This window comes from Parasteatoda tepidariorum, chromosome 1, assembly GCF_982258835.1.
Source record: "Parasteatoda tepidariorum strain Cologne lab strain chromosome 1, Ptep-v5.0, whole genome shotgun sequence".
In the NCBI taxonomy this organism is placed as follows: Eukaryota; Metazoa; Arthropoda; class Arachnida; order Araneae; family Theridiidae; genus Parasteatoda; species Parasteatoda tepidariorum.
This window is the reverse complement of record NC_141755.1, coordinates 28714253-28728027: the sequence shown is the minus strand read 5'-3', so window position 1 is coordinate 28728027 and position 13775 is coordinate 28714253. Positions and strand designations below refer to the sequence as shown.

At 36.6% G+C, this 13775-nt stretch overlaps 2 protein-coding genes across 4 annotated transcripts in view; one reads left to right on the top strand and one right to left on the bottom strand.

The window, feature by feature from the left end:
* The window catches only part of LOC107439118 (glucose dehydrogenase [FAD, quinone]), a 67509-nt gene that overhangs the window by 17228 nt on the left and 36506 nt on the right, over positions 1-13775 (bottom strand). For all 3 annotated transcript variants that reach the window (XM_087160927.1, XM_087160928.1, XM_087160932.1), the window contains exons 3-5: positions 6728-6880; positions 1745-1947; positions 87-276 (exon numbers count right to left, since the gene is read on the bottom strand). In XM_087160927.1, coding sequence (XP_087017053.1) covers positions 87-276; positions 1745-1947; positions 6728-6880 — 546 coding nt within the window. The remainder of the gene's footprint in view (positions 1-86; positions 277-1744; positions 1948-6727; positions 6881-13775) is intronic.
* Positions 8720-12798, top strand: LOC147816355 (uncharacterized). The gene has a single exon (XM_087160923.1). It carries the CDS (start codon positions 8944-8946, stop codon positions 12301-12303), a length of 3360 nt encoding a protein of 1119 aa, XP_087017049.1. The 5' UTR covers positions 8720-8943; the 3' UTR covers positions 12304-12798.

Here is a 13775-nt window from a genome sequence, read left to right as displayed (position 1 = left end):
TAGTGTATAGGGATAGTAGTATAAATCTTGTATAAGAATAAAGTTTCGGTAAATAAAGTAACACGTTCAATTCCTTTTACTCATACCATCAGCATAATATTCAGGATCCCTGTTGTCTTCTAATTTTATGAAGTATTCATAAACTTCCTTGTAATTCCAACCCTTTGCTCCCATAGATTCCCAATCGTCATAATTCTGTGGATTGCCTCTACTGAACTGTACATCATTCAGAACACTGGAACCTCCAACAACTTTGCCACTTGCATACTTCACTTTCTGTATCAAAATACATTTCTTATTAGAACATTTTTTGACATTCAAAAGCGAAAATTGGAGCAGTTTTTAATGCATTGAAAGATATCTCCGTATTGCTAGGACCAGAGGTATTTCGCGCGGTATCATACATTATAAAACTACTAAAACGTCTATTGAGTAGGAATTAAAAGTTTAAATCCACTATAATAGACCATATCTTTCGCGGTATTACTAGGCCCAGATGTATTTCAAGATGTATCATACATTACAGAACTAGTAAAACGTATGTTGAGTAGCAATTAGAAGTTTAAATCCACTATTACTATACTATAGAGCTACATTTATTTCGAGGCTACCACACATTACAGAACTACTGAAAGTCTCTTGTTGGAATTAAAAGTTTAAATTTCAAATGATAACTAGGATAGAGTTTATGTTAATTTTAATAAAGTAGTTAGTTCATTCTAATGATTAATTTCCATCAAATGGAGCGTACAATCGGAATTTGTTTCATTTCCGAATTTCTTTTGAGGTGTCTCTTTGGTGGTCAATCAGTATCCACGGAGGGGAGTGACTAAGCCATCGTCTGGTATATACTTTTCCGGTTATACCTACATTGTTGTTTTTTTTTAAAGAAATTGCAATTACTTGGTATTTTCTACACTGGTAATTTTTCTAATTTATCCTATTCGGTTATTGTTATAATAATAAACATCGAATATTATTATACTAATATCTATAATAATAATATATATACTTGTGAAAGGGAAATTTGTGTTTTATAAAAAAATTGATTAGTTGAAACATTTTTCTTTATTCCTCAGCATATACATTTAAACAAAAGCCTGGCTTTAAGCCAATTTTTGTAATCTCAAAATACCTGCCTAAAGCAGGATAAATCAATTTTCCTTTTTCACCCTTACTGCCTAAAGAGGGGAGATTTTCATTTAACCCAGAAATGGGAGCTCCTTATATGGCACTGCATCGTCTAGTTTATCCTATCAAATCCATCAAAATTTCGATGGCTAGACTCCTCTGCTTTGGTAGCCCGACGACTTGCGCGTGAAGTCCAGCACTTTGCGGTAGAACAATTTAACGAGGACCGATTACGCGCACCCTCGGTCCATGCGCAGACTGATCAAAGTGGCCACCCACCCGCTTACTGACCGCAGCCAGTGATGCTTGACTTCGGTGTTCCACTGGTAACAGTGTCTTTATGATCAATCCATTGCGGGACCACTGTATTCAGGAAATCTAATATTTGAACTGCAATGGGGAAACCAAGCATATTGGAGTGAAGCTGGAAAACGGAAGTGTGTTAAACGAATATTTTCGTTCTTGGACCCCAATCTGTTTCAAGCTATTTAAACATGACTTAGACAAAAAAAATACAATATTACATATTGAATATATTTAAAAAAAAAACCATTTGAAAAAGATAAATGTTGAGATACAAAACAACAATGAAACAAACCAAGTTTTCATTTACCCGGCCATTAAGATTGCTCCCAGATCTGTTTTGTGCAACAGATTCAAAATCCCAATCAATGCTGGTATGAACAAAAAATCTTTCAACCGCAGGGATTTCTGTCAAAATTGGAGGTGTCGAGCCAGCTTCTAGTAGCAGCACGCTCACACACGGATTTGTAGAAAGTCGATTAGCTAGTACTGATCCTGCTGATCCGGCTCCAACTGAAAACAACAAAGCAGGATACACGCATTCTTAGATTATAAAAGTTGCTGTTGTGGTAGTGTCGCATGTAACAAACATCAAACCCTGTCAATCCCGCGCTAACACTTTTAGCGAAATGGAATCTATATACAGGGGGATTCAGTTCGGCGGCTAAAGATTTCGAGTGAAAGGTACGGCCCATGGTAAGGATTGAGAATCGCTACCTATGGTTAGAAATGTCATCGCTAGAGGCATAACCCTATTATGGACTGGCTGTTCGTACGCATTCGAACTAGTTCTTTATTTATAAAAAAGTTATTCAAATTTTGCTCTATATTTATGTTTTCTAATAATTACTGTCGAAAATTGCATTCAGATATCGTATTTTACTGACTTAGAAACTAAATTACCGCGATTTTAAAGTTAGTCGAAAAACAATGGGCTATAATTAAACAGCTAAATCGGGGCTTATTTGAATGCACTTTCTATAATGATTGTTAGAAAGCATGACATTAAGACAATTAACAGAAGCAAATGCGCCTGAGCAGCCAGCTCATAATATGCGGCGTTTGATGACACGGATTTCTCTGCGATTCTCGATCTCTATCTTGTTGCAGCACTCTGTATGACATAAAATCAAAACTGATTTCTCTTTTTTTAAACCACAAAAAAGTAAAAGAAAGACTTTGATTTTAATTTTAAATATTTTCAAGAGATGTCTATCTTATTGTTAAAGCTCTCTGTGTAATGATTGTTAGTAATAATTTGAAATTTGTCCGGCAGCCATTAAATGACGCAAACCAACCTTAGTATGAGTAAGGGACATTTCAGCATTGTAGGTAGTAGAAATATTAAAACTATCTCTATCTTTGTCAAAAGATAACATAGAAAACTCATAACAAGCTCCATTAGGTGCTGTATTACTTAACCATGCACCTCTTGAGCCATACATAACTACTACATAATTATTCCATATGAGATTAATAATAATTAATAATAAATTAAGCTTTTATAATGTATTAAAGTTGAAAGTTCTCTAAATAAAATTAAAAAGAGACTATTTTCATAAAAACTCGTGCTTAACTAAACGGTTTGTCCATTGATTTCGGGAGTAGGGCATACGCGCCATTTCATTTTTTAAATAAAATATTATTTTTCAGGCATGAAACATTATCTTGTGTCATAATGCCTGTAGTTTAAGCATGTTTCAATAAAAATAATATTCTGTTTTATAAAACTTCTAGGCTTAGCTTTAAATTATTATTTGCCCTAAAGTTTTCTTTTTTTTCCTTTCATTGAAAAATGTCTCAATTTAACATCTTAGAATAGTTGTTGCATTTTTTGTTCTCTTTGTCATGCAATGTTTCTCAATTCATATGGAAATATAAAAACACAGCAGTTGAGTCATTAGAACTGTTGAATAAATATTGAATTCTTAAAATTTAACCTTCATTTTCGATTTTAAGGTTTATATTAAGTCTCTTATTATTGAGAGAAAATTTCCATTGTTATCTATGGTACGTGAGATAATTTGAAATTTTTTAGTTGTCATGCAATTATTTTAACGGCTTTGAAAAATGCCTGAGCCATGAATCGACAATTCTCTCTCTAACACCATGAAATTTATAATCACGTAGCTTCACATTCAGGCCTTTAGTAAAAACCTTTAAACTCGGAAGATTATCGAATTTTTAAAGAGCCTTATATAATCAAAAGTATTAAAATTACAGGAATGAACTGGGCTGCTCATATTGCTAGAGAGAATGAAGAAGATCCAGTTAAGAAAATTTTTGTGGCAAAGGCTTTCACGAAGACCAAAAAGTGACTTAAATTCTGAAGAATCAGATTCTAAAGTGATTGGGATAAAAGACTGGTAGCAAAAACGTTTCTCTTTCCTACATATTGCGTACCTACTGAAGTCTGGAGTGATCATCGTTATTTCTGAACAGCTTTATATTACACGAATGTTTATATTATATGAATGTGGTGTCTAAAGTCTAGGTATAGTAAATTGACTATGCTCTTCTGGGCAAAATTTATACAGCGCCACCTGGCGTAATACAAAGGAAGTAAAATTTTTATCTCGAAAGTGATACGAGATAGGAAAAAAAGTTTATTCCAAAGTTGCAGAAGCATCATTGATTAAGCATGCGTAGACACCTTGTAATGTCAATGATGAGAAAATAAACACTTAAACGAGCATTTTTTAGTTTGAAATTTTCTATTGTGTGAAGCGAAAAAACACTCTAAAAAAAGAAAAACAACTAATCAGCACCAAATAAGCCAATTTTTAATGCTTAAATTTCTCATATTCTTTAAACTATTACGAATTCGTAAATATGTGTATAATATAGTGCATACACTTTTCTTATGAGGCTAAATGTGTATGACGGACCCTAAAAAATTAACTAGAAAATTTCCCTGAAAGTTGTGTAATTTAAACATAATTTAGAGAGGAAATAACATCAAATGAACGTTCTGGAAACTTCGAGTTTCAAAGCGATAGGATTAACATATGAGAGAAGAATCGTGTCGAAGTTCTGGAGTTTCGACACCAAGCCTCTATAAATAATGTGCCTCGCACGGTAATAGTTGTCTGCTTCAGATTGCAGTAGTGTTTTGACCTGAATTGACCCTTCTAAAACCTGTGTTTTTGCTATATTATGCTGTTAATTGAACACTATAATTAAAAGTATTTTTTGGAAGTATCTGATAATAAAGTTTGGAATCTTAAAAGACTATTTTATTCGTCTCTAACCGGAACGAACCCCTTTGATCGGTTCAATGCACACTGGCCGATTAATCAGAGACTTGGGAAATTATCTCCGGCCTTTTTTGCATTTCACAGGGTCCAGTAGCAGTGATGTGAGACATGTTCTACTGATATGGTGCCTTAGTGTTTCTGGTGGGCAAACAAAAAGCCATGCAACACCTGTCCATATTAGAAAATCAAGTTTTTCCTGCACTGTTATATTTTTACTCTTAAGGTGACGTATCCATCACGGACGATAATGCAACAGTACATCATGCCAGAAGCTCACAGAACACTCTGGTTCGATAAACATAATCTGACTTCCAACACCTCACTTGGTCATCACAAGATCCGGATCTATACCTAATAAGAAAAGGTTTAGGACATGTTGGAAAACAGCATGGTCAAAAGGTTAACGGTCTTACTACATAACACGTTTTATCGCTAAACTTGACGATTTTTCTAAAGTATTTATGTTAAATATATGTACTTTATTAGAATACAACACTTTTACTAACTAATAGGCAAATATAAGCCATTATTCACACCTTAAATTTATCCTGGTTCACTAGAAGCTACATTTTTTTATAGGTTCTTCAGATAGATGAGAAGTAAATTTATGCATTACAATGCATAAAATTCCGAATCGAATTACTGTATACGGTACCGACACCTTGGGTGCATTATCCGTAAAATCCATTTTTACTATATAAAATATACTGTAACTTTTACAGTGATATTTATTGAATTAGAGTGATTCAGTGATTTTACAGTAAAAGTACCTATATTCTAAGTACCGTTACTTTTTACCGTAATTTGATCCGAAATGTTTTACAGTGTAGAACAGAGATGGCGGATCTTTTTCGATTAGTGTGCCAGTTATGTTACGATTTATTATTTTATATATATTTGACTTAAAAACGCAGAATTAGTAATTGTGCATTTATTTTTGCTGCTAAGTTATTAACTTGCTTTAAACCTGTATGGTTTCTTTACAATCGATTATATAGAATTCATGGATGAAAAACATCTGAGAAGCATACTATGATGCAAATTTTTTCATAATTTGTAATTTAGTTTAGATTCTCTTTGCAACTTGTACCACTCTCGTACTTGCCAAGAAAAAAACAGTCTCCCATGTGACACAGATTTCAGCAGTGGAATTTTGAAAAATGTCATAATGGCGTTCTAAATCGTTTTTGATTCTGAATCCGCCTTTGATAGCCTCTAGTATTGAAGTTCTTTCGTTTTGAAATTTTGTCTTCATTAAATAAAACTAATATAGTATGAACATCTCGCATGACACCAAAATACATGTCAAGTACCACCTAGTGGCAAGTATGCCATAGATTCGTCATTTCTGCCTCAGAATCTAAGCTACAAATACTATCCGTTGCATAACCACACATTATAAAAAAAAATGAAAGTATAGCAATATGATTCAGTAGTTATTCGAATTAAAAAGCACAGACAAGCAAAAAAAAGTGCTTACGCTAAAGTTATAAACCACAAGAATGGAAAGTTTTGCTGAAGTTATTACTTTTCTTAATACAATAACTAAAATACCGTGGCAATATAAAGAATGCTTAAAACAACAACAAAGCAAATCATTTTTATCGTCTGTTGCAAGGTTTTTTTATGAAAAAAAGGTTTAAAATATTTGAACTAGTAAAAAGAATAATCGAATATTTAAGAGTGTGGTATGAAACTGGGATGAAATTTTCCGTAGTTTTCAAGTATAAAAGAGAAGTTTTAATATACTATGAGATACAGACATATTATAGTTTAATATGCTTTACATGCAGGGCAAATAAACGAAGCAGAAATGATTATGCAGAGTTACAACAAAAATGTCCATAAATAATGTATTCCGAATGGTAATTTTTGTGTTCTTTTTTATTAACTTCTTCATAGTTACTACTATTATTATCATTTTAATAATATTAGTTATCATCACTTGCAGACATCCAATTAAATATGTTAATTTATTCATGATTTTGAACTAGAAATCTGTTAGTACAATTTTATTTAAAGGAAAATGTACTTACTTATTACGAAGTCATATGCTTCTCTAACGTTTGATTTCGTGTTTGGAGAATGTTTTTGTCTTTTGAGTGAAGGAATCAACTTAGGAATAGCAGCAAGGTCTGACAGAAAAGACGAAAATTTTTTCTGAATGTCATTTACTTGAGATTCAATAGCTGTGGGAGAATAAAAAAGGAGAATGATTTTATGGAAACACTCAGTTTTAATACTGATCCATGATAGAAAATCCCAAATATGTTTTTTTTATTATGTGCCGTAGCTTAATCATGATCCTCAATTTTATACAATGAAATCTCTCAAGCGCGACCATTCTCTGTTCCACAGTACAATGGTAGTTAATTGAGGTTGGTCGCTCTTAAGGGTTACCTTCATCGTCTGCAAAATGTTATAGAAGGTACATGATTTTTCGTAAACGATTTCAGTTTTTGTCAGAGGAATTTTCTTGGTGCGGAAATATGTGACGTGTTGTGACTTGTGTTGACGTCATGAAAACCGGATCGATGAATAAAATTTAGCTTCAATAAAAATAATCGAAACTGATATAATTATGTCTAAAAACAAATTTACCAATTTTGAATGATAGAACTATATTAAATAAATGTTTTTGCTTATGTCTCCATTTAATTTTGTCTGAAAAATTAGTTAGCTTTAAAAGATCAGAAGAGGTTTGTTTGTTTTTAATTTAATTTCCAACTTTAAAAATAAATAATTGATACATCCTGTCAGGATCCGAATTCCTCTCCCACGCATTTGATTGACCCCTGACCTGAGGGTCAGAGGGTGAAGGACACTGGAAGCGTCGTCCCCTACATTGGGGGTGGAGCAAAGGACTGTTTCTGATGAGAAAGAGGATTTTTAGGAGGAGATTAGCTTTGAACGCCGAAGAGTAGAGTTGTAATTGAACAAAAAGATGATAGATTTAGTATGAAGGGAGCAGTTGCGCTGCAAAAACATTATACTCAACAGCTCATGTATCTATTTGTAACCTTTCTGTAAATAATTCTATAATCAAGAATTTAGTAATAAATAAGCTATAATTGAAATAATCCTTGGTCATCCTTATTGAGGAGTCTTTAAAAACGAACCAAGAGACAAAATGTCTCACAAATTGTCGCAGCCTGACAGGATGGAAGGAAGACTGCTATGCTAGTGAAAAGAATCATCGCCGATGCCCACTATGAGAAATGCCCAGTAAAGAGTGTTGCCTCATGGAGTCAATCTTGATAGAAGGATGCCTACGGAAATGCCTAGTGAAAAAGATTGCCTGAAGGAAAGGGTGACGGTGGACTGACAACATCGACGGGAACGAGAGGAGCGGAAGCAGGAACGGGAGCATGAGTTAAAAATGAAAGAATTAGAGGTGAGGGGTGCAAATAAGGGGAATGATCTTCCGGAGAAGGACAATAGTACAAACCAAGACAACACTTTTCACAGACACTTAAACACTTTGACTAAGGCATTAGGGGAACCTCCGACAAAGGCGGAGGAATGGGGCTTTTATTTTAAAGATGCGGAGTATTTTCTGAATTTCTATAAGGTGCCCGAGGAATATAGAGGGAGAATAATGGTGGTAGCTTTAAGGGGCAAAGTAAGGGGGCTGAGCTCAAATCTAGCGGAAGGGGATTTGGAAAGTTTTGAAAAAATTAAAGAAATCACACTGAAAGAATTTAGAATAACTCCCCTTCAGCATAAAAACAATTTTGATAACTGCTACAGAAGGATTAACGAGTCTTATACTCAATTCGGCGTTAAAATTAAGGACTCCTTAGAGATCTATATGGAGTCGAGGGGGGTCACGACATTAGAACAATTGAAGGAATTGGTAGTGGCAGATAGGATAAAAGATAGTTTACCTCAGGAGCTGAAATCCCACATATATTTGAAGGAATCAGATGGATGGTTGGGAGTGTCAGATCTAGGGCAAGAGTTAGATAATGTAGTGGCGGCAAGACCCCATAACCTTGACGTAGGATTCCAAAATAGGGGAGGGAAAATTGGTGAAAAGCGGGCTCCGGAATACAGAGGTCACGAGACAAGTAGAAGGATTTTCCAAGCCGAAACAATAAGTAGGAATAAAAACAATTTAACGGAACAATTTAGGAAGGGGATCCCAGAAATACCAGCAAGAAATAGTGGGAACGGGGGAGGATGGACCCCAAAGTGTTTTAATTGTAACGAAGAAGGGCATTTAAAGAGGGCTTGTCCGAAAATATATCGGATGAGCATCTGTCGAGAAAATATGAATAGATTGGAAAGGAGAGGATTAAACCCAATGGCAGTGGAAGTGGCTGGATTAAATTTGGAGGATGCAAGGACGACGGTAGATCTACCAAGGGCAGATTTCGAAATTGACAATGTTTGTTTTTCAGGTGTTATAGATAGTGGGGCGGAAATCAGTGTGGTGAAGCAGTCCTTCATTCCTGAGAAATATTTACAATCAGGGGGGACGCTCTTTCTAAGACCAGCGGTGGGACCAGCAGTGAGAGCAAAGCTGGTAACTGTGCCTCTAAGGAGATGGGGGAGAGAAGAAGAGATAAAGTCATATGTCGAAATCCCAGTAGCGGTGGTAGAGGATTTGAATGAAACGGCTCTGATTACCCCAAAAGTATTTCGGTTGCTAAATGAGCAGTCCTTGAAGTACAGCGGAGGGGAGAGTCAAGAGGAGGGGGGTGATAGAAGTATGCTAGCTATGGGAAAAGAAACGGAAAAGGGAGAAGTCACTAAGTCCGGATCGAAGGGAGAAAACGAAGAAGCGCGGAAAACCCGGGGGGCGGTCAGCGAAGAAATAGAAATAGGGGGTCGGGAAGAGAATCCACCTTTATCGCACAGTCAGAAATTTAGGAGAGAGCAAGTGGGGTGCGCGTCGCTGGTGAAAGCATTTAGTGAAGGGAGAAGAGGAAAAAATAAGTATTGGACGGATGGGGGGATTTTATATCACACTGGGAATATTTTTGGTCAGCGAGTCAGCCAATTAGTGGTGCCATTGACCCGGAGGAAGGAGATTTTAAAGCTCGCACATGAGACTTTAACGGGGGGTCATTTTTCCGCTAAAAAGACTAGGGATCGAATCGCGATGTCATTTTTTTGGGAAGGAATGATGAAAGATATAAAAAGATTGTGCGAATCCTGCAAAGACTGTCAGCTGAGACGGAGGATTAAGAGAACGGATAGGGCTCCAATCGAAGCGGTAGGGAGACCGGAATTACCTTTTCAGGTAATCAATATAGATGTGTTGGGGCCGGTGGAACCAAAATCTTCCCGCGGACATCAGTACGTTTTGTGCTTGATGGACCAGCATAGTAGGTGGCCCGAGGCGGTCCCTTTAAAATCATTAACCGCTAAAGCGACTTGTGAGGCATTGGTGGATATTTTTATGCGAACTGGGACTCCGAAAATTATTGCGATGGACAATGCTACCAATTTTACGGCTAAGTTGTCGCAAGTTTTTTTTGAGCAGTTAGGTGTTTCCCCCCGATTTTCAACACCGGCATATCCACAGAGCAATGGATTGGTGGAAAGATTCGTGCAAACAATGAAAAATATGCTTCACCATGCAATAAAAGAACAGGGAAGAAATTGGGATAAACTGTTACCTTATTTATTGTGGGCGTATAGAGAAATACACAACTCAACGACGGGAGTACCACCTTTTGTGCTAATGTACGGCAGATTACCTGTCGGACCTTTAGCAATTTTAAAGTCTAGTTGGGAGGATGATACCGTATTACCTTTCGGGGTAGGGGAATCGGTAGGAGAATATTTAAAATCGTTGCAAGAAAATTTGAAAATCGCGGAAAATTATGCAACTAAGCAAACGAACGAGCAACAATTAAAATATACGCACTATCACAATTTAAGATCTAAAGATAAGAAGTTCTCGGTAGGAGACGAGGTAGTAGTTTTAATTCCCGACAGTACGAACAAATTATGTTCCAGATGGAAGGGTCCGGGGGAAATTGTAGAAAAGAAATCAGAACATTCATTTTTGGTGAAATTACCGGATGGGAGTATACGTCACTTGCACCAAAATAAATTACGGGAATACATACAGCCGGTTAATACGATAGGGATTATTTATGAGAGCGATGAGGAATTCGGAGAAGTACAACACGCCCCTGTTGATCCAATACCCGAACGGGTGGGGATGGAGAGCATTTTAAATGCAAGTAAATTAGGCCATCTCAACTGTAAGCAAACCAAGGAGTTGGAAAGAGTATTGAGGGCTCATAGTTCTTTATTTAATGGGGAGATAAAAAGGGCTAAGGTGGGCTCTCATGTAATACGATTAAAACCTAACGTAGAAAGGAGACAACCCTATATCTATAAGATACCGGAGGCGGTGAAACCGCAAGTGGAAAAACAAATAGCAGAATTACTTGATAAGGATCTTATAGAACCATCAACCGCCGAAATAGCCTACCCTATTGTTTGCGTGGGAGAAAAAGATGGCACTGTTCGGTTATGTTGTGATTATAGGGGTTTGAATGCGGAAAGCGCGATAGTGTCGTTCCCGATGCAAGATTCTGAGGAATTAAGGTTTAAAGCTGGGGCGGCGAAATATTTAACGACCCTGGATATGTTAAAGGGGTACTGGGGCATTTCTATGGATAAAGGATGCAGAGAGTTGACGAGTTTTATGTCACCTAAAGGACAGTATCAATGGAAAGTAATGCCTTTCGGGTTGTCGGGGGCAGCGGGAACATTTCAAAGGGCGATGAACCAAGTTTTAAGACCGCATAGCGATTATGCAGAAAGCTTCATCGACGATGTTATCGTTTTTTCGCAGGGTTGGGATCAGCATCTGAAACACCTAGATGCCGTGTTGACCACTTTGGAAGAAATGAATTTTACGGCTAATTTAAGTAAGTGTTCATTTGCAAAGCCACAGGTAAAATATCTGGGGCATATTGTGGGATCAGGAAAACATGGACCTGACCCGGAAAAATTAGCGGTAATCGAAAATTTAAGAGCCCCTAGAACAAAAAAGGAACTAAAATCATTATTAGGTTTGTATGGATATTATAGACAATATGTACCCGACTATGCAAAAACCGCTAAACCATTAACGGACTTAACAAAAAAGTCAATCCCTAATGATATTCCCTGGCCCGAAGAAGCAGAACAGGCGTTTAAAATTTTAAAAAACGCGCTATGTACGGCAACCGAATTACACACCCCTGATATCACAAAGCCTTTCGAAATAAACACGGATGCCTCACAGGTGGGAATAGGGGCTTGCCTGCTACAGCGAGATGCCGAGGGGAAAGCGAAGCCAATAACCTTCGCTAGTCAAAAATTAACGGACAGTCAGTCGAGGTGGAGTACAATTGAAAGGGAGGCGTTTGCGGTGATATGGGCATTAGGGAAATTTGAGCCGTGGACATTTGGACAGGAGATAACCCTGTATTCGGATCACAATCCACTTAAATTTCTGACGGAGGGAGTACCTCGGAACGCTAGGTTACAACGTTGGGCTTTGGCGTTAGCTCGGTTTCAGGTGGTGGTAAAACATAAGCCAGGAGCACACAATAGGGATGCTGATGCATTATCTAGGATTATACAGCAGTCCGCTAATTAAATGGACATTTAAGGAATTTTTTTATTATATGTACAATGGTTTTTTTTTTACTATTACATATTACTTATGCCTGATAAAAATTATTTTAATGTTTTGATTGTAAAAATGTTAGGTGCTTTGATGCAATGTTTTGATCTTGTATTTATTAGTTTGTCAAGTGTCCTTAGTGTAATTTTATGTTTAATAAGATATAATGTGGCCAATCTCTTTTGCGCACGGGAATGTGTGCGTGTAATTGTTTTTTTGTGCAGGGATGGGCTTGCATTGTTTTTAGGTTTCACTTGTACGACCAGGGAAGAAGGTCGAACTAGATGAAACCGGGGGGGAGGTGTCAGGATCCGAATTCCTCTCCCACGCATTTGATTGACCCCTGACCTGAGGGTCAGAGGGTGAAGGACACTGGAAGCGTCGTCCCCTACATTGGGGGTGGAGCAAAGGACTGTTTCTGATGAGAAAGAGGATTTTTAGGAGGAGATTAGCTTTGAACGCCGAAGAGTAGAGTTGTAATTGAACAAAAAGATGATAGATTTAGTATGAAGGGAGCAGTTGCGCTGCAAAAACATTATACTCAACAGCTCATGTATCTATTTGTAACCTTTCTGTAAATAATTCTATAATCAAGAATTTAGTAATAAATAAGCTATAATTGAAATAATCCTTGGTCATCCTTATTGAGGAGTCTTTAAACACGAACCAAGAGACAAAATGTCTCACACATCCCTTTCCTTAATAAATAGATTCCCTTGTTAATGACATTGGTTTCTCACCAACTCTTCATAGCTCGTAGAAATGCAATGCCCCTTTCAGCCACTGTTCTGTTTTTCCTCTTTTTTTTTCTCTTTCGGCTACTATGATTTTTCTAATTTTGATTCTCACCTTTATTTTTCCATTTTTCATTGGCAACTTTAAGATTTATATTTCAAATCACTTTTTTTTCTCGTTCATATCTAGCAAATCTTGAAAATGGACTCCTATTTTTGGGCGCTTGAAGCATGTCGACTGTTATCTCCATTTCGTGTAATTTTGAAGCGATTGAAGTTTTTAATCAAGTAATAATATTAATATTTCCCGGAATTTGGTCGAAATTTTGATCGAGGATAAGTCAAAATTGAGCCGTTAGGAATGTTCGGAGATGAAATTGAAGGTGGACAATTCAACTGCCGACTCCAAAGCTCTGTGTTGCCCTTTTAGGTACTCAATTACTGTTCAATTTGCGCCTGCAAGATTTACTCGCATCTGTAAAATAAATTAATGTGAGCAAGTTTTATGTTAAGCCATGAGGCCACTAAAACAGCTTGACCACTACCAGCTCTGTTCAGTGTTTAAAATTAGTTAAATAGGGTAATAATTGAAAAAAATTAGAATTACACAGCACTGTGGTACTACATGAACTTTTAAAATGGTTATGGCGGATATGCATTGAAAAATGCTTTATTAACTGCTAAGTTTAACAAAATATTTCATACCATTTG